The 21629-nt window shown below is 41.1% G+C and overlaps 1 protein-coding gene across 1 annotated transcript; it reads left to right on the top strand.

Annotated features, from left to right (window-relative positions):
- Positions 1–370: 370 nt before the first annotated feature.
- Positions 371–21066, top strand: PHYH (phytanoyl-CoA 2-hydroxylase). Its single transcript, XM_054016681.1, has 9 exons — positions 371–515; positions 6064–6119; positions 7056–7166; positions 7385–7553; positions 8491–8572; positions 9693–9874; positions 11759–11908; positions 13623–13757; positions 19796–21066. Exons 1-9 carry the CDS (start codon positions 438–440, stop codon positions 19847–19849), a joined length of 1017 nt encoding a protein of 338 aa, XP_053872656.1. The 5' UTR covers positions 371–437; the 3' UTR covers positions 19850–21066.
- The last annotated feature ends 563 nt before the right edge of the window (positions 21067–21629 follow it).

The following is a 21629-nucleotide window of genomic DNA, read 5'->3' as shown; positions in this document are numbered from 1 at the left end:
AGCCCTACTAGTCCCTATAAAATCAGGACATCTGATCAACCTACCCTGATTCTGCCTATCTGCCTCCCCTCCAGCTGTCTGACCCCCGCCCATACACACAACCTGGCCTCTGCCCAAACTCCGCCCACCCTTGCAACCGACCTGTCCTGCTCCAGAGCAAGGAGGCAAGTAAGGGCGGGCAGGCAGACTGAGGGCAGCGACTTCAGCAGACCTGACTGAGCAGGCTCAGATCGCGCACGCATGCGCAGAAGCAGCCATCGCCCCCGCCGGGCTCGGAGGGTACGTAACGCTACCCTGTTGGGGAAAGCCGGTGGTGGGTGTGGCGCGGGGCCGGGCCCCGCCCCCGTCTGGGCGGGGCCCGGCGTCGCCCCGCCCAGCGCGGCGTTACAGTCAGAGCCCTGGCTCGTGGCCCTGACAGCTGCCCAGCTTCAGGCGCCATGGAGGATGCCGCGGCCGCAGCCCGGCTGGGCACGATCCTGCGACACCTCTGCCCCCGGACGGGCGCTGCCGCCCTCGTATCCTTCCCGAGCCGGGCTGCGGGGTGGGGGGCCGGAGGGGCAGCCTGGCCCAGGCGGTCTCCAGTGACTGCCCCGTTACTCCCTTCGCCCCTCATGGACTCCGCACCCCCGCCTGTGTCGGGGCGGAACCCGGGCCGGGGGGGGGACCTCTGGGCTGCTTCCCCCGTCACGCCCCCCCCGATTGCCTCCCCCCTTGTGCCCCTCTTCTGCCTGGGCTGCCTCCCCCTTCCCGGGCTGCTTCTCCCTTCCTGTCCGTCCGTCCCCCCCTAGATTGCCTTCCCCGTGTGTATGTCCTTCCTCCCCACCCCTTCTTCAGCCTGGGCTGCCTTCCACCTTGTTTGTGCTCCCCCCCTTCTGCCCGGGCTGCCTTCACCCTTCTGCGAGAGCTGCCCCCCCCCCCCACCTTCTGCCTGGACACACAGACCTGTCACTGTTTCTCCCTGTGATTATATTAGACTGCAGGGGGGGGGGTCATGTCTCTTTCTGTGTACAGTGCTGATGCTGTGGGGCTGGGTAAATAGTAGTGATTCTACCACCCACCGCAGGCTGGTACCTTTGCCCTTACCCCCTGCAATCATCTCTCCGCAGTTGCTTGTTGCTTCAGAGAGTCATTTTACAGGGAGCGGGGTGTTTGTTTCCCTCTTCATGCACCACCTCCTGCTTCCCTGTGCTTTCTTCCTGAAACTCCAACCCTCGAGCTGCTAGTTGGCCTTTGTACCTGTTACACTTTCCTAAGGGGCACATGACAGCCTTACTGTTCCTGTTTGAAATTGGTTTGAAATGGAATTGGAATTGTTTTTTAAATGCTGGACATGAAAGGTCAGATTTTCAAAGGTGCTCTGCACCTATTTCTGCACAGAAATTGGATAGCTATGCAGAAGAGTTCCTGTTTTTGTGTACAGCTACCTGATTTGCTCACATATATGCTAGTTTGTGCACACAAATCTGAGAAAGAAAAGAGGCTTGTACATGTTAAGCTTTTGCCTATATTTCCAAGAGTTTGTGGGGGGCTAAATTCTGTGGTACTCAAATTTCATAGTGAATTTCAGAGCATGCTGAGATATGTGGGCTCAGCATGTGGAAACAAACACAGAAAGGTTATTGGTTATGTATGTTCTATACTTCTGAAAAGGTCCTTTAAAACATAAGTTCACAGGCGGTGAATGGGAAACTTAGAAGGTTGAAAAACATAAGGTATAGAGCAGAATGGGATGAGAGGAAGCTTTTATAGTGATTTATTTTGTATATGCTACATTTCAACCTAGTGTCTCAAAGGACTGCATGAAGGCTATTAATTATTATCTCTATTTTACAAGCATGGAAATTGAGGTATGGAAGAGTTATGTAACTCAGCGATGGTAAAATACTTCATTTTTGCTGCAGTTTGGCTATAATATGTAACTAAATTCACAGCAAAAGTTAGGAGGTCAGCAGCATGCTTTTGAGTAATAATCTGGTGAAGAGATAGTGATAGAGAGGGTCATAAGTCTACAGATACAGTAACTCCTCACTTAATGTTGTAGTTATGTTCCTGAAAAATGCGACTTTAAGCAAAACAATGTTAAGCGAATCCAATTTCTCCATAAGAATTAATGTAAATAGAGGGGATTAGGTTCTGGGGAAATGGTTTTTCACCAGACAAAAAATTTTATTTTTTTATATATATATATATATATATATATATATATATAAATTATTAATTTTACACACACATAGTATATGTTTTAAACAAACAATTTAATACTGTTCACAGCTATGATGATAGTGAAGCTTGGTTGAGATGGTGAAGTTAGAGGGTGGGATATTTCCCAGGGAATGCCTTACTGCTAAATCAATGGTTCTTAAATTTTTGTACTGGTGACCCCTTTCACATAGCAAGCCATTGAGTGTGGCCCCCCGCCCCCATATAAATTAAAAACACTTTTTCATATATTTAACACCATTATAAATGCTGGAGGCAAAGCAGGGTTTGGGGTGGAGGCTGACAGCTCGCAACCCCCATGTAATAACCTCATGACCCCCTGAGGGGTCCTGACCCCCAGTTTGAGAAGCCCTGTGCTAAATGATGAGCTAGCACTTGGCTGAGCCCTCAAGGGTTAATACATTGTTGTTAATGTAGCCTCACATTCTACAAGGCAGCAGGAATGGAGGGGAGGGGAGATAGCGTAGCAAACAGAGACAGATGCGTACCTTGTGTGTGGGAGAGAGAGAGATGCACACTGCCCCTTTAAGTAAGCTGCCCACTCTTAAGTGCATTGTCTTTTTAAGTGGATAAGAAACTTTCTGATAGTGAGAAAGGAACAAATTTCCAATGAACGGTCTAAAACTAGACAGGCAAACAAACTGTAGGGAACAGTTTTGCATCTGCTGAGTATAGATGGGGTGACCTAATGCTGTAGGTATTTTCCATTATTATTTTTAACATAGTTTAGTGGCACCTAGAGGACTCAACCAAGTTTGAGTCCTAGTATGCTGGGCATTGTACAGAAATATAATAAATGACAGTCTGCCCCAGAGAGTTTAGAATCTAAAAGATATGACCCAGCATGAGATAAATGAACAGGTGGGGGAAGTCGAGGCTAATGAAAATAAATAGGATGGGACTAGCTGTTCCTACAATTCTTTTCCATCTTAAACTTCTGTGGAGGATTTGAACATGGTTAAAAAGTTGCTTCTCATTGTAGAAAATGTTATTCTCTTTTTTGTTATTCCCTTCAAGAACATCTCCAGGGTTATGAAAGATTCAGGCAGCCTTGAGACCATCTAACCTAACTCTGAGCTGGTATTAGTGGACATGCAGATGTACACATTTCTTTTTTTGTATAATAATCCTTTAATTTATACTCATGGTGCCAAATCACTTCAGGCTCTGATCTTGCCAAATTTTATAAACTAAGCAAAGCTGGTCTTGTCAGCACTTGGATCAGAGACAACTATGAAAAATGCAGGTGCTGCATAAAGTCGTGTTAGTGATTTAGAAGGTGACACTTTTCCCTCTGAGCTTTTTCTGAGCAAATGCTGAGTCCCCACGCCCAAAGTGTAAAACTCAGGTCCTGTCCAGCTGTGTTTATTTAAAATTAATCCCACTTCATTTTTTTTCTCCATCGTAGAGAGGCAAACTCCAGTGTCCTGGATAAATTCTCACTAAACGTTACATTCTGTGTGCCTAAATGGTTTTATATAGTACAGTGGTTCTCAAACTGTGATCCTTGAACTTTTCCTGTTGGTGTCCAGAGTGAGGTTTTCAAGGACAGAGACAATCCATGAGAAGATTTCTCATGGGCACCTGAATTAAGAAGCTGGAGTACAATATTACATACAAAAAAGCTACAGAAAAGGAAATTTATTTAGGAAATGTCCATTTACTACTGCCCATGCAACTTTAATTCTGTCCTTTTGTTGTGTCCAACCTTTGCACTGACTGAGGCAGAGGTTCTGTGGAAAAAATGAATTGTATAATTCACTGCATCATAATGCAACTGCATAAGGGAGCAGAAGTAAGATTGCACGGGGAACCATAAATTTGGCCTTTCTTAACTTATGATTGCTTAGCTCTGCAACCAAGATAACTTTCTTCAAATGCAGGCTTTTTTTGTCTAATTTCATTGGTGTTTTTTATTAAAGAAAGAAAAGTAAAAATAAATTCTTATGTCCAACTGGAACTCCCGTGCCACTGTGCACCCCCTTCCCCCCCAAAAAAAAACCCAAACCTCATCATGCATTATTAGCAGCGTTTGAGGCCTGAACTGTCAGCACTGTGCCATAGAATTCTATCACTTGTTAGTCCTGTAGATCTAGAAACGGGACAAGACCATTATCTTAAAGGGGAGATGGACTGCAGACGTACTTGGTCTCACTCTTTCTCCTCACCTGACTTCCCATCCTAGGACGTGGGAGGCTCCTGCCTTATGTGGTGCTCTGAGGTATGGGCTGCTGGGGCCATATCCACCATTCGGGATGGTTACTAGGGGGAGCCCAGCCCTGTACCCACTTGCTAGGAGTTGGTTGAACTGCCCCATGAGGTGCCCGTGAAGGGAAGGATCGGATGCTTATGCCTTGTGCTTGGTCTGGAGAATGTGATTGTGGGGGAGGGACAGCCTGGCCTATGTCATCCCCTGCTCCAAGTAAGGCATGTGCTGCTCTTTTGGTGATCGCGTGGGCCCAGGACTGTAGACTGTTTGTGTTCAGTTATTATTTTGACATGCTTCCAGCATTTTCCTGAATCCCTTCCACAAGAAAAGGGAAATGATGATTTTTAACAGTTCATAATTTTGCTTAATCTGAATGGAATTTCAGGAGAGGTGCTTCTCTTTGTCCCTACAGGAGCTTTACCCCTGGCAGATTTCAAAATCCCGCTTCACACAATGGAGGTGTTAAAGCTGCTAAAACAAAGCTTCAAGGATTTTTTATAACAATGGGAAGTGTTAGGCAACCTAAATGAAGTTGCTGTCAGTGAAGAGCCCTTGGGGAACTATGAATGAGAAGGTTTTATGAAGGTGTCAATCATCAAATATTAAAACAAAAATATTGGCGTCTGTAGTGTTGGCTATTTGTTTGTTCAGTTTAACATATGTGTTTTCCATGAATAAAATATTCCTGAAGGGAAGTGGGGAGAAAAAGGTATTATGTACCTGATCCTATTGTTCAAATTAAAGATGAACATACCATTTATTTGTAGCTTCTTTATGTTCTGTTCTATTTGGTTTTGTATTTGTGAAGTGTATGTGCAGGGTCTAGAATTAGTATGGTTTGGGGGTTATTTGCATTAGTCTTTGCGTGGCTTTGACAAGCCTGTAATAGGGTTGAAATTACCCAAGATTTGGTCTTCTCTTGGTATTTCAGTTCATAGATAGTTGCACCATCATGATAAATAATTTTGAGCACATACATGGCTCCCTGAGGCATTAAAAACCTAATCCAGGTACAGCAGAACTTCCCAAATCCATACTTCACTAATATGCACAAAAATATAACGATCTATCTCTCAGCAGTGGTCTGGTAAGCAGAAATGAGGCTGTTGTAGAATCTCATTCGGTAGTATGTGAGACTTAATCATTTTACAGATTAAATTATACATCACAAAGTATTATCTTAACTAATTAAAGCTAAAGTTGTTAAAATATCACAAATTTACTTCACCTTAATTAATCTTCATTGGGTGCTCCTAGAGGGCCCTGTCATGTGGAGTGCTAAGACCCCCTCATCTCATTTAAGTCAGTGGGAGCTGAGAATGCTCAGCATCTCAGGATGGGGCTCTAAGAGGCTGATCTGGCTCCTACTGGGAGTTTTGCATTGACTTTAGCATATGCAGGATCAGGTCCTTGGTATTCTTTATTTTGAGTAGACAGTCTTGCAGCAAAGTAAGAAGAAGCGGGAAGGGGGAGTGGATTCTAGGGGGAAAAATGGACAACAATCCAAAGCAAAATACATTTTTAATTATTTAACCTGGATTACAACAAAGTATCAGATTCTGGAATTCCAAACCAACTTCAGATCTGATACTCAAGTTATTGTGCTCTATTATTTGCCTTAATTTATACTCTAGACAACATTTCCTACTTCAGCACAAATTGCTTCTTTTAAACACCAATTGGAGTTTCAGTAAGTGACATTTTACTATCTTTCTACTATTAAATTTGAAGATTAATTTCTCATCTGTATATAATCTTTATTCTTATTTCCATATCTTGTCTTGCAAATTATAGAGTACATGTTGATTAGAAGTCCTCATATAGTTTCAAACTTGCAAGGACACTCTCTGAGCTGCTTAATAAAGTAACTTAGAACTTGATCTTGAAAATGTGAATAGTTTGACTTCAAGGGTCTGTTTACATAAGTACTGCTTCTATGAGTGTAAATATTGAAGATCAGACACCACCTTTCCACTCCCTCTTTTTGACAAGGTATATTTTTTGCCTCAAAATTTACAAATAGGAAAAACAGTTGTGATGAATAATCATGTAATGCATTGGATATACTCAACAGGATTAAAGTACAGGTGTATCTTGTGAAAGAGCTTATTTCATCTACATGTCTCCTCCTGGCATATGGTGTGCATCTTACCCTACATCTAGTCATGTTGTTCCACCCAAAACTGCAAATTTCTGAGGGCTGGGCCATTTCTGTGTATTCTATATAAACTGTCATACACTCTCTGGAGTTGTATACAAATATTAACTCATAGTAAAAAATACTGTATTAATTATTTTTTCTACTGGAGATAAAAACTTCATGTTGAGAGAATAATTTTCTCTATTTTTAAATTCTTTTTTCTGACTATTTGATGTTCACAGAGCAGATTGTAAGACCAGTGTGTGTGTTTGGTTTTCTTTTTTTTGTTTGTTTGTTTGTTTTGATTATGTCTTTTGAGGCTTGTTCTAATCCGCATTAACTACTGAGTGTCTGCAGATAATTTTTGACAGAAGAAAATTAAATAAATTCTGTTAACTTCGTACTCTTCCTTTCAGGTCACTGCTGAGAAAATTCTTATCAGATTGCTTTTTGTTGAGCCTTCTAATTTCTCTTGTTTGTTTGTAGTTACACCCTGGACAATAACCTTTTAACTCCAGAGCAGAGACAGTTTTATGATGAAAATGGTTACCTGCTCGTTAAAAACCTAGTTTCTGGTGAAGACATTGAGCGTTTCAGGTACAGAACAGCTGTTTCGCTAGACACAATCATATTGATATTTAGTAATGCTGTGAGGCTTTTTGAAACAGCATGAGCTTGGGTTCTCCTAAAATGGAAGCATTTTATTAACAAATAACTTATTCCTTCGTTTAAACAAAATGTTTTGGTTTAATAAAATGATAGAATGTGTGTCGAAATGTCTAACTTCTTTTTTTTTTTTTTTTTTTTTTTCCTAGAAATGAATTTGCAAAGATCTGTAAAAAGGAGGTACAAGTGCCTGGCTTAATCATAATGAGGGATGTGGCCATTGCTAAATCAGAGTTTGTACCAGATCAAAAAGCAGTTACTAAAATACAGGATTTTCAGGAAGATGAAGAGCTCTTCAGATATTGTACTATGCCTCAGGTAAAAAGGGAAAATCCTGGTGTACGTTTGTTTTAAGTATATGCCCATGAAAAGTAACTGAAATCACTTCCTATAATTTTTCTTAAAACAACAAGAGGAATCTGTGTGAGTTCTCAGAATAACCAACTGAATTTTCATGTTTAGATATTTAGATGCAGCTTAACTTAAGGCTCTGAACAGTTTAGAAAGCTTATGTTAATGCTCAATAGGAATGTTTTTTACTATTCCTCCCATTCCTCTTCCACATGTATGGCAATGGATGATGGCGTATGGAAGTGATTTTTGGAAAAGAAATAAGTCTACTTGAAGTGCAGTTGCTGTATAAATCCTCTTTGTACTCAGATTGTATTGCACATAGCAAACTAAAACCAGATCATGTTGCTTTTGAAGGACACTTATCTTGCAGACTAATTTAGAAAAGCACAGATTAATACACAGAGTGGTGTAGTTCTTCTGTCATTGCTCTAGCCAGGTATAAGTATATGTGAGTTCACTTTTTCTTAGCCACTTTCATAGCAGCAGACACTGCAGCTAAGTCTACACTAAAGAGTGCTTTGCTGATATAGCTATACTGGTATACCAGACTTCGCAAAGTGCTCCTAGAGTGAATGCAATTTATAATGGCAAAACTGTGCTTTTACATATCTTATTCCAACACTCTTCTCTCGCCTCACCCCCCAGCTGAGCAAAGTAAGCTATAACCGCAAAAGTGTATTTGTGCTTGAATAACTGTGTCTACACTAGAGGCTTTTGCCTAGCACAGCTGTGTCGGTCATAAAGCACACTTCATCGTACCCCTGACCAACATAGTTATTCAGGAAAAAGTTTGTAGTGTATACTTGGCCTACATGATGTGGTGATCGGTTTTGGTTTGACTGTAATATATATTGCAGTATAAACATCTAACTTTTTTCCTAATATATGTTCTTCACCTTAGATCCTAAAATACGTTGAGTGCTTCACAGGGCCAAACATCATGGCCATGCACACGATGTTGATAAATAAACCTCCAGATTCTGGTAAGGGGCACTTGTGTGAGGAAGAATAAGGACTTTTATTTTGTATAAGGGGACATGATGTAGTTTTTAAAACACAAAAAACAAACAAAAATTTCTAAGACATTTAAAATGTTACCCTATTTTATTCAAACCAAAAGAATTTTGAAAATTGAATAACATTAATTTTGACAATTAAAATAAAGTAGTCTGTTTCACTTTCTGGCTGTTAGGCATGTGTACATTGCTGAACCAGAGCCTAACTTTAAACATGTCACTAGTCTCATGTAGTGAATGCATGGCTCTGTTTTTAGGATGTAGCCCTTAGCAGCCTGGCTTTCAACAGCATTGAGTACTCAGCAGCTCTCATTGACCTCAATAGAACAGAATAGAGGAAGTGTCCTTCATCTATACGACATAAACTCTCTGTGGACTGAGAGTTTAGATATGTCAAATTTAGTTTAGACCTGTAGATACTGACCTCAGTGTCAGCTGCTGAGTGCTCTGAACTTTTGAAAATCTGGACATTTATTTAAGTGCCAAAATATGGATTTAGAAGCCTAACTTCTGGCTCCTGTTTTTGAAAATCTTGGCATTAAAATGTATGAGCTAGTGAGGTTTGTAGTACTTAGATGAAGTAATGGTTTCTAAAGAGACTTTTATTCTGGATACGCTATTATGGGTTCATAATATTCAGATATATGCTACTTTTATTATTCACAATGATCTTGCTTTGTATTTTCAGCAGATACTGATTAAAGTACTTAGTTCATGCATACCATCAACCCTCTCACCCTAGTTACAAAATACAGAAGGGCTACAAAACGAGTTTAGAAACATAGTAGGAAATGGTTGATAGCCTTGGTCCGTGTGGAATGTTATTTCAACAGCACAAACTACAATTTAAAAAAAGTTAATAAAATTAATGAGCAGCAAAGGCAGAAGTAACCTGTTGGAAATACAATGGATTTCAGTGTTTGTTCTGATGCCCCCGAACACAGCTGTTCTTTTGATCAAATGCAGAGCAAGACTAATTCTTGCAGCATGCCCTGTCCCCTCAGTGGAATTGAACAGTGAGAAATCTTTGTTTAGTTTAAAGCAATTGAATCTTTTTTCTGATTCAAACTCTTCTCTTTTATTCCAGGCAAGAAGAGCTCTCGTCATCCCATGCATCAGGATTTGCACTACTTTCCATTCCGGCCTGCAGATCTCATTGTGTGTGCCTGGACTGCCATGGAGCCGATAGATCGCAGCAATGGCTGCCTGGTTGTTTTGCCAGGAACACACAAGGGTTCCCTGAAGCCACATGATTACCCTGATTGGGAGGTAGATCTGCATGTGGGATTAATGTGGTCTGCATTTTGGAGTTGGCGGAGGCAAGGGGATTTGTTTTTTGGTTCACAACAGAGTTGGTGAAAGTTAGTCAAGTTTTACAAGGCAATTATGAATATTCTCTTTTTCCTTGGTCAAAACTTTTCATGTTTCTGAAGTTCTTCCACATCTAACCTTGTGACAGCATATGCTTATTGGGGCAGGGACTGACTTCCTCTGTAACTGGAAAGTTCCTTGCTTGTGGTTGGTGCTTCTGCAATCAGAGTAATAATGATTGTAATAGTGTGCTTCACATGCACTGTAGACAGCTGCACAAGCCAGCTGTTCACTAGGCTGACCTATCCAAGGTCATTCCAGGAAACAGTAAGGCAGTGGAAGGAGCCCACCCATATGCAAATATTGAGAAGGCATTGTGATTGCTTAGTGGCTCCCTGATGTTGATTCATGGCATTTAGATGTGTTCGTGTCAGAGATTCTGTCCCTGGGGGTGGAGAGGAGTTTGGCCACATATGGGTTATGCAGCTACCTCTGGAGGGTTGAGGATATTCTCCCCAGCATTCCACTGTCACGACGTCTTGACAGACCATTAACCTCTGTCAAGCTTTTTAGCAGATATGGATGCAGTGTTGTAACTGTGTTGGTCCCAGGATATTAGAGAGAGAAGGTGGGTGAGGTAATATATTTTATTGGATCAACTTCTGTTGAAGAGAGACAAGCTTTTGAGCTTACACTGCTCTGTGTAAGCTCAAAAGCTTGTCTCTCTCCAACAGAAGTTGATCCAATAAAATATATTACCTCACCCACCTTGTCTAGCATATACAAAAGAATCTAGAGCCTAAAAGGCTCTGTAAGTACCTGTTTATCTTCCTAAGGCAATTGGGAGCACCAAACATCCATTTCATATGCATGTCCTATTTTTATATCTTAGCAAAGTGTGCATCCCTCATTAGGGTGATGTACAAGCTGAAGTTTTTGAAAATTAAGCTTTTTTTTCTTATCTGAGTAATGTTCTTGAACAGAACATTTTCTCAAAGCAAAAAGTTGTTTTCTCATTTAGTATAAATAAAAAAAGACCATCTGAACTTTAGCAGAATTTTTTTGTTACACACAATATCCTTTTGCTGGAATTTTTCATGGCTTTTATTCAAACAAAAGTCATAGCCTTTGAAATCTGGAAGAGTGCTCCCTTAACAGCAGTGTCCTTACCCAAGTGCAAGACTATGGTACTGGACATCATTCATTTCTGGATCAATGCCCTTTTCGGAAGCTTGAACATAAATGCACCAGAGTTCTCTGTGGTGGGTCAGGAACTCTGAATGACCTGGTGCATTGAGACTGTGTGTGTGTCCGTCAGTCCGGGAAGCTTTCAGTTATAAGTAACAAGCCTTTTCCATCACACTGACTGCTCATTCCAATCTGTCCTTTTAAAGCAGAAAACAAACAATATGGCATCAAATATAGTTGTCTGAAGTGAACATTTCAGAGGGACTAGTAAGCTTTATAGGTCAAAAGAAAGCAAATGAAGAAAGTGGAATGCGAATGTCATGTAAGACTAGAATCTTGTTTCTTATCAAGGAATTCAGATTAGGATATTGGGATCTAAACAGCCCGTTAAGCCGAGCCCCTTGGGCCCAAGTCAGCTGGCATGGGCCCGCCATGGGTTTTGAAATGCAGTGCAGACATACCCTTAGCAGCTGAGCTAGGTTTGGGCTTTTAGGGGTGAGAAGATTCCAAGACTAATAGGCAGACTCTTAAGCAAGTATATTGCATACTTTGGATTCTTATCTGAACGAAAGCTGAACAGTGCAGATTTTTGTCCACATTAAGACATAGTAGTTTTAATAATTATCCCATGATGCAAACTCTCTGTGTTTTTAGGGTGGCGTTAACAAGATGTACCATGGGGTGCGTGATTACAACAAAAACCTTCCCAGGGTTCACCTTGTTATGGAGAAGGGAGACACAGTATTCTTCCATCCCTTGTTGATTCATGGCTCTGGAATGAACAGAACTCAAGGCTTCCGGAAGGTAGGAAACCATTTCAAGTTACAGCCATTGGACCTGTTTTAAAACAGGTTGCATAACCCTAAGCCCCCCTCCAAATTTACAGACATTTTATAGTCTCTTGCATATGAATAGATTTTTGTAATCTTATTTTTTGTTTTAGTTTTATAGATATCTGGTGTAATTTTGCTGTAATGATAACCTTGGATAATTAGTTTTGGAAAAATTATGTAACCCTGAGTTACATTTCTTGGTAGGTGTCCGTTGCAGCTCTGACTCAGGGAAGTGATTAAACATGTGCATTACTTAATCGGGACCTTAAAAAACATGTTGGTGGACAGTTTTGGATTCTTCTTGTTTGCTTCTGCACAAGATTTCTTCCTCCGCCCTGACCAGCTGTGAAAGAAATTTTTGTCATTCTCTTCTCAGGCCACTGCAATCTGATTATTAACAGCATAATTTAATTATGAATTACCTGTATATATGCATACCTGCATAGCACTTTACTGAAAAAGTAAATGGAGTTACACTGCACTCCACTCTAAGGGCATGTCTACACTTACCAGGGATCAATGCTGTGGCGATCCATGCACCGGGCGTTGATTTAATGGGTCTAGTAAAGACCCACTATATTGACCACAGATCGTTCTCCCGTCAACTCCAGTATTCACCTTGCTCTTCTCATTCCAGCTACGTTAAGCTGAGGTCGACTTACCCCTGTAGAGTAGACCAGGCCTAACTGAGAGTAGAATCAGACAAAGAATTAGGAAGAAGGGCCTGATCCTGCATCTCTCACTGCTTGACTTGGTAGTAGTAATCTCCTTGTACTAGATTCTCGTCTTGTATACATCAGCATAGCTATACTGAAGACAGTGGGATTGTGCTGATGTACACTAGCTGAGAATCTGGCCCATTGACTTCATTATTAGTAAAATGGAGCAAAAGTTATAAATTGTTTTTATAAAAACCTAGAGTGTTATGAGGGTTCTTATTTAACACCTTCCATTAGCCTCCTACAGAGCTAAATAAGAAGGAAGAGTAATATGCAATGTTATAGCTGTGTTGATCCTATAATAAAAAAGAGAGATGGTGAGTGAAGCAGTATCTTTTATTGAACCAACTTCTGTTGGTGAGAGAGACAAACATCTGAGCTTACACAAAGCATAAAACTATCACTACTCCAATTCCATCAGCAGCATAGCAACTTGGGTTTTCCTTGGAGGTCTCTTATCCAAGTACCCACCCAATTCTGTTTAAGGTTGAGATCTGATGAGATCAACACACAAGATTGCGTAACTATGTGGGAAAAAAGCAGTTCACTTTACCAGTGCGCTTTGTGTTTTCCTTGTTGATGAATGTCTTTTTTTTTTTTTTTTTTTTTTTTTTTTCTTCCCCCCTCTCCCAGTCCAACTTTCCTTCTACTTACCCTTTCAGAGAAGTCCTAGACATGTCTTTATCATGTGCGATATCACAAAATGGGTGCGTGCGGTGAGGAGAAGATGGAGAAAGTGATTCATTAAGCTTACGTTATTGTGCAAGTTTTCTGTGTGAATCTCTAGCAAGATTTTTTTTTCCAAGTGAACATTTCCAAAAGCATGAGAGAGAGAGAAAATACTCAAATTTGGTTACAAGGGTGATATTTGCATTTAAGATAGTAGGGTGTTAATACAGGTCACTGATCAACAATTCTTGACTTAAGAGCTGTATCATGATTTTACTCCTGACTTTCTTCACGCAGGCGATATCTTGTCACTATGCTAGTGCAGATTGCCACTATATTGAAGTCAAGGGCACAAGTCAAGAAAACATTGAGAAAGAAGTTGTAGAAATTGCACAAAGAAAACATGGTGTGAGCACGTCTATCACTCTGAAGGTAAGCTTAAAAGTGTCCTGCAACAACAGTATATTACACACTAACCCTATTTACACAGCAAAGGGTTAGTTACATTTTACTTCTAAAAGTATCTCTTTACTGCTTGTGCTTTTTATAATTACATTCATAAGCAATAGTTTTAATTGCAACAACCCATCCAATCATATATAACACTGTGGGTTTATGCAGGACTGATCCTGGGTCTAAGCAGATACTTATCTGAGGGGGGAAAAAAAATCTTGATTTCCTTTGGAAGACAGTTGTTATGGTGGCTGGCAGATTTAGTTGTTGTTCATCACACCTTTTATTAAAGCACCTCTCTCTAACTGGTTTAACTGTTTTGTGTGGAATGGCAGAGCTACCTTGGGAAATGATAGGGATCGTGCTAATGAGGTGACCCAGTATATGGCAGCGTGGATACAGATTTCCTATTGCTAGCAACACTCCTCCTTCTAAGGTTGACCGTGTGGGTGAATATCTAAAAATAAATTTAAAAAGCTCTTCTCCGTTTACATGTGGACTGCACAGAATGGACATTAGCAGCTAGAAGGTACTTGCCCTCCTAATTTGCAGATGCAATTTTCTTGTACTTGTTAGCAATAGGCTGAATGCTACTATGTTCAGAACAATAATAAGATTAGTGCATGGCTATAGGATTAGGGCAAATTCTGTCTTTAAGTAATGGGTGCGACTCCTGTTTGAAATCAGTACTTATTCCATATATCTGATGGCAAACATTGACTCATTTTAATATAATCCAGTAGCAATCACTTAAACTTGGGGTATTTTGAGGGAGTGGATGCATGGGAGGCATTCCTTTGTGCTCTGATCCATTCCAAAAATAATGAATGCAGCAAGTTCTTCTCAAATCCACAGCACAAAAATCTGGTTTCTACAGTGGGGTGACAACTGGAGTGGGTTAAATCCAACTATTGTTTGGGTGCCACGTAATCTTCCAAACTCAGATCTGCTGCATTTCTAAACCACCAATCAATATAGTATCTGGGGGTTAGATTAAAAAAATATATATATTTAGGCACCTAGTGGACTTTTCAAAAGCAGCTAACTCCTGTTGGAAATCAATGGGAGTTAGGCAACAAGGTGCTTTTGAAAATCTCACTAGGTGCCTTTCTGCATCTTTAGGCCCCTAAATATCTAGGGACAGATTTTGAAGTATATTTATCTGCAAAGCATAAGTCTGCTTTGCCTTTGACTCCTGCATTACTAGTTATACACTGATATTTTGAGTGTTTAATGTAGGAACAGTTGCTTGTTTAAATGAGCAGTTTCTATAGTTTGCTTGATTACATTGATAACCCTTTACAGCTAAATTAGTTCTGTGCATTTCACCATTACTCCTGGGGCAATTCTGCGCCACTGCGCAGGCACAGAATTCAGATGATCCGCAGATTTCTTTGCTTCTCCCCCAGAAAAATGGGGAAGCAACAAAATCTGTGGGTGACATGCGCCACTTCCTCGGCAACCCGGGCACATCTGTTGGAGTGCCTGGAGCAGCTGGGAGAGGTGTAACAGGGAGTGGGGATAGAATCATAGAATCATAGAATATCAGAGTTGGAAGGGACCTCAAGAGGTCATCTAGTCCAACCCCCTGCTCAAAGCAGGACCAATTCCCAGCTAAATCATCCCAGCCAGGGCTTTGTCAAGCCGGGCCTTAAAAACCTCCAAGGAAGGAGACTCCACCACCTCCCTAGGTAACGCATTCCAGTGTTTCACCACCCTCCTAGTGAAATAGTTTTTCCTGATATCCAACCTGGACCTCCCCCACTGCAACTTGAGACCATTGCTCCTTGTTCTGTCATCTGCCACCACTGAGAACAGCCGAGCTCCATCCTCTTTGGAACCCCCCTTCAGGTAGTTGAAGGCTGCTATCAAATCCCCCCTCATTCTTCTCTTCTGGAGACTAAACAATCCCAGTTCTCTCAGCCTCTCCTCATAAGTCATGTGCTCCAGACCCCTAATCATTTTTGTTGCCCTCCGCTGGACTCTTTCCAATTTTTCCACATCCTTCTTGTAGTGTGGGGCCCAAAACTGGACACAGTATTCCAGATGAGGCCTCACCAATGTCGAATAAAGGGGAACGATCACGTTCCTCGATCTGCTGGCAATGCCCCTACTTATACAGCCCAAAATGCCGTTAGCCTTCTTGGCAACAAGAGCACACTGTTGACTCATATCCAGCTTCTCGTCCACTGTGACCCCTAGGTCCTTTTCAGCAGAACTGCTACCTAGCCATTCGGTCCCTAGTCTGTAGCAGTGCATGGGATTCTTCCGTCCTAAGTGCAGGACTCTGCACTTGTCCTTGTTGAACCTCATCAGGTTTTTTTCTGCCCAATCCTCTAATTTGTCTAGGTCCCTCTGTATCCGATCCCTACCCTCTAGTGTATCTACCACGCCTCCTAGTTTAGTGTCATCTGCAAACTTGCTGAGAGTGCAGTCCACACCATCCTCCAGATCATTAATAAAGATATTAAACAAAACCGGCCCCAGGACCGACCCTTGGGGCACTCCACTTGAAACCGGCTGCCAACTAGACATGGAGCCATTGATCACTACCCGTTGAGCCCGACGATCTAGCCAGCTTTCTATCCACCTTAGAGTCCATTCATCCAGCCCATACTTCTTTAACTTGGTGGCAAGAATACTGTGGGAGACAGTATCAAAAGCTTTGCTAAAGTCAAGAAATAACACATCCACTGCTTTCCCCTCATCCACAGAGCCAGTTATCTCATCATAGAAGGCAATTAGGTTAGTCAGGCACGACTTCCCCTTCGTGAATCCATGCTGACTGTTCCTGATCACTTTCCTCTCCTCTAAATGTTTCATAATTGATTCCTTGAGGACCTGCTCCATGATTTTTCCAGGGACTGAGGTGAGGCTGACTGGCCTGTAGTTCCCCGGATCCTCCTTCTTCCCTTTTTTAAAGATGGGCACTACATTAGCCTTTTTCCAGTCATCTGGGACCTCCCCCGATCGCCATGAGTTTTCAAAAATAATGGCTAATGGCTCTGCAATCTCACCCGCCAACTCCTTTAGCACCCTCGGATGCAGCGCATCCGGCCCCATGGACTTGTGCACGTCCAGTTTTTCTAAATAGTCCCGAACCACTTCTTTCTCCACAGAGGGTTGGTCACCTTCTCCCCATGCTGTACTGCCCAGTGCAGCAATCTGGGAGCTGACCTTGTGCGTGAAGACAGAGGCAAAAAAATCATTGAGTACATTAGCTTTTTCCACATCCTCGGTCACTAGGTTGCCTCCTTCATTCAGTAAGGGGCCCACACTTTCCTTGATTTTCTTCTTGTTGCTAACATACCTGAAGAAACCCTTCTTGTTACTCTTAACATCTCTTGCTAACTGCAACTCCAAGTGTGATTTGGCCTTCCTGATTTCACTCCTGCACGCCTGAGCAATATTTTTATACTCCTCCCTGGTCATTTGTCCAATCTTCCACTCCTTATAAGCCTCTTTTTTGCGTTTAAGATCAGCAAGGATTTCACTGTTTAGCCAAGCTGGTCGCCTGCCATATTTACTATTCTTTCTACACATCGGGATGGTTTGTTCCTGCAACCTCAATAAGGATTCTTTAAAATACAGCCAGCTCTCCTGGACCCCTTTGCCCTTCATGTTATTCTCCCAGGGGATCCTGCCCATCTGTTCCCTGAGGGAGTCAAAGTCTGCTTTTCTGAAGTCCAGGGTCCGTATTCTGCTGCTCTCCTTTCTTCCTTGTGTCAGGATCCTGAACTCGACCATCTCATGGTCACTGCCTCCCAGGTTCCCATCCACTTTTGCTTCCCCTACTAGTTCTTCCCTGTTTGTGAGCAGCAGGTCAAGAAAAGCTTTGCCCCTAGTTGGTTCCTCCAGCACTTGCACCAGGAAATTGTCCCCTACACTTTCTGTCCCTCTCACGCACCCGGCATGGACGGGTAGGGCTTTTGGGCTTGAGGCAGGCTCTGTCCCCTGAGGAAGAGCAGAAATGTAGCAGCCTGCCTACATAGGTGTTAATGATCCTATTGTTAGTTAGTTGTTCCCATTCTTAGTCAATTCCCCCAGGAGCATAAAACACATATAAAGGAGCCTTAAAACATTTACGTTGTCAGAGTTGTGTAAAGGAGCCTTGTTGTAAACATCGTCAGGGAATCCTCAGCTCAGAAGATCTATGTGCTTTCTTGCTCTTTTTCCTGTGCCAGAGTGGCACAGTGGTTACAGCTCAGGATCTCTTTTACTTACCCATTTAAAAAAAAAAAAAAAAAAAAAAAGACTGAAGGCAAATAAAACCTTCATCAAGCAGTCAATAACATGTCAGGACATCAGCACTTCCCAAAGTAGCCAGTCAGGATTATAACTGGAATGCAGGGTATGGGTTACCAAGTATTTGTAACTTAACTTTCAGGTGTTTAGGAAATACTGGATAGTTATTGTGACTATTTCCTGTATTGTAGTTTAAATAAATTACCAACATAATTGAAACTGTTGTGATTATATTGCATTCTGGAGCACATGACTTATGCCTTGAGCACATGACTTATGAAGAGAGGCTGAGGGAACTTGGATTGTTTAGTCTCCAGAAGAGAAGAATGAGGGGGGATTTGATCGCTGCTTTCAACTACCTGAAGGGGGGTTCCAAAGAGGATGGAGCTCGGCTGTTCTCAGTGGTGGCAGATGACAGAACAAGGAGCAATGGTCTCAAGTTGCAGTGGGGAAGGTCTAGGTTGGATATTAGGAAACACTGTTTCACTAGGAGGGTGGTGAAGCACTGGAATGCGTTACCTAGGGAGGTGGTGGAATCTCCTTCCTTGGAGGTTTTTAAGGCCCGGCTTGACAAAGCCCTGGCTGGGATGATTTAGTTGGGGATTGGTCCTGCTTTGAGCAGGCAGTTGGACTGGATGGCCTCCTGAGTTCCCTTCCAACCCTGATATTCTATGATTATTTTGACAAATTAAATATACAGAATTTGCAGAACTTTAATTTTTTTGGTGCAGAATTGCCCCAGGAGTATACCATTCTTCAAATCTGTTTTAATCAGATTTTAAACTCCCTCTGAAGAATGCTTAGCACTTATTTTTAATCTTCAAAGCATTTACAGGCATGAACTAACTAATCCACGCAGCATCCTCCATTCCCATACAGAAGCTGAGGTTGCATGACTCGCCCAGGGCAAGAGTGAGTTGCTGTCAGAACTGCAGTCGAAGCTGACTTAATAGCTCAGTTCTGTGCTCAGCCTCAGCCCATCACTCCTCTCCCATGCTATCTTGTCAGTTGGCACCACTGTGACTCTTTGCTATCCCAAAGCAATCATGATAAACAATCATTCCTCGCTCTTTAATTGTCTAAAGTGAAAAGTGAGAAAGTTCCTATTTGCAATTGATATTGGTCCACTGAATTCTGTTTTAAATCTGTTCTCTCCCTGCTTTTTGTGTGGTGCATAAGTAGTAGCATTGCATGCCTACCTAATGTTCATTGCCAGCAATAGATGGACTTTGAGAAATCCAGTGTGCTTTTTGAATTGTAGAGAAGATAGGAGGAGAATTGAAAATGCGTTGAGGAGGCATAATATAATGTGTACGAGAAAATGAGAAGGAATGTTTATTTTTCCCTGTCATCTGGCTGCTCCGTTTGCAATATAAGGATGATGCTCGCCAGGAACATTATTTTTAAATGTGACAGCTTTTTGGTTTTGGTTCAATAATTTCAGTGTAGTGCTGTTTATGTATCTCTTCCTGTTGCTGCCTTTCTTGATTGCCTTTTATGCATCATGCAATTCATATAAATCTCACAAATGAATTCATCTTTTTGGTGATCTTCAATATTTTTGTTTGACTTTACCATTCGTTGCATTATAATTTATTAATGTGTTCAGAGCCTATGGATTTGAAGGAAAGATCAATAATTTTGTTGATGCTGTACTTTGTTGTTGTTTAAAATATGTAGGTAAGTAGAGAAAATAACTTCTGCTGTCTTCAGAAATAAACATTGTGTCCTGGTTTGTTTAATAAGCTCTTCTGTCTTTGCTCTTTTTTTAGGATACTTGGATGATACGAGGGCGGCTTGTAAAAGGAGAAAGAACTAATCTTTAGAATAGCTTTTGGAAGGCAGAGTTAGAAAAATGTGTGCCTGAGTATTGTGTTCCCTGATCAGAAACCAGGGTCCTCACAAATTTGCATTTGCTTTTTTTGTTTGAATTTATTCAAATATTGCACCAAATGTTCATTTACAACAAAATATTGTAATATGAATGCACTGAAGTCTAACAAAATTTAGCTAATATACTTAGCATATTTTAACCTATTAACTACAGAAAATACTTCTATTTTTGTAATTTTAAAAATCATTTGTTTTAAAATCCACTGTTTATTAAATGGATGAGAACTCCAATCAAATCAGCTCTTTACATACTCATCACTCTGTTACTTAAGAACCAATTTGGATTCAGATGTCTCTATCCTGATGTAATTTTGGGCTGCTGTTAATGTAACTCTTATGCTAACTCATGGCTCTAGTGAGTCTAACCCTGAGTGGAAAAGACCAATTGCATCATCTAGCCCTTTCCCCTTGTTGGAGCATGACTGTGCATTTTCTAGTCCTTTGTCTAGTTTATTAAATGTCTGAAGCAACTGTGCTTTTACCAATTCCTTTGGGAGGCTATTGTGGAGTCTAATAGATCTCACGGCCAAGAAGTCTTTCCTAATATTTAGCCTACATTTCCCTTCTTCAATTTTCTACCATTACTCCCTATCATTCTAAATAATTCTTCTCTCCTTGTTACTTATGCATCAAATAATAAGACTTTGTGTGCATGGAATTCACAGTAATGATCAGCATGTATTGTAGTGAAATGAACACGATTTGGAGGAAAATGGCCCTTTCCCTAAAAGACACATGTAATATTCTGATCAGAAGCAAAGTAATTTTAACTGTGGTATGGTCTTCGCTGGGACAGTGGTTATCTCTGTGGACAGTGAATTCATTTGAAACTGATTGTGTGGGGTTGAGTAACTTTTTTATCTTTAACCTTACTTGCATCCTTTCCCATTTTTAAACAACTGAGAAGGGGTTTCCTCTTTCGAATCTGGCATCTGTAGGGGTATGCTGGGTAGTTGACTCCAGTGCAGGAAAGTTATACAGAATGAAAGAAAATAAACATTAAATAAAAATTGGAAGAATGGGGATGCTCATAATTATCACAGGGCATAATATCTGTGGTGTATTGAAATACAATTATTTTTAAATCATTGTTTTGTTTCAAAAATAAAAATGTTTTTGAAATACAGATTAAACTAGAGCAAAAACCAAGTATCATGGGTGCATTGTTGTATTATTTGTACATATTAGATAGTCTGGTGACAGATGCTATAGAAAACCCTTATGACAGAAAGATTGTGGGTTGTGGTGATTGATCTGTCTGTCAATGTCATGATCCTTTTAACAGGTAGCCTTAAAACTATTCCATAAATAGTTAAAATATGCTTAACCTGAAAACATGGAGACCATTTTTCTGTGGCATCTTTGTGCCTGATCCAGAGCCCACTGAATTTCTCTAGCGCAGCCTTCTTCAATTAATGGGAGTCTTTCTGTTGACTTCAGTAGGCTTTGAATCAGGCCTTTTCTAACTACCTTCATGGGATCTTTGTGTTGACATCTGACTGCAACACCTTTAAAGACAAGATTCACTAGCAGACTTGATTCTTTACAGAATTCTGTAATGCTCAAATTTGTTAGTCTCTAAGGTGCCCCAAGTACTCCTGTTCTTTTTGTGGCTACAGACTAACACGGCTGCTACTCTGAAACCTTTACAGCTTTGTGCATGTAACTTAGCTGACAGCAGAGGGAGCTGTGGTCATGGAAGAGCTGCAGATT

Source organism: Malaclemys terrapin, chromosome 1 (assembly GCF_027887155.1).
Source record: "Malaclemys terrapin pileata isolate rMalTer1 chromosome 1, rMalTer1.hap1, whole genome shotgun sequence".
Classification (NCBI taxonomy): domain Eukaryota; kingdom Metazoa; phylum Chordata; order Testudines; family Emydidae; genus Malaclemys; species Malaclemys terrapin.
Note: the sequence above shows the minus strand (reverse complement) of the source record. Positions and strands in the feature narration are given on the sequence as shown.

Bases quoted from the DNA above. Each gene is read 5' to 3' on its own strand.
- PHYH (XM_054016681.1), top strand. From the start codon at position 438: ATGGAGGATGCCGCGGCCGCAGCCCGGCTGGGCACGATCCTGCGACAC. The intron at 516-6,063 runs GTATCCTTCCCG...TTTATACTCTAG, and splicing joins GGACGGGCGCTGCCGCCCTC to ACAACATTTCCTACTTCAGC. The intron at 7,167-7,384 runs GTACAGAACAGC...TTTTTTTCCTAG, and splicing joins GAAGACATTGAGCGTTTCAG to AAATGAATTTGCAAAGATCT.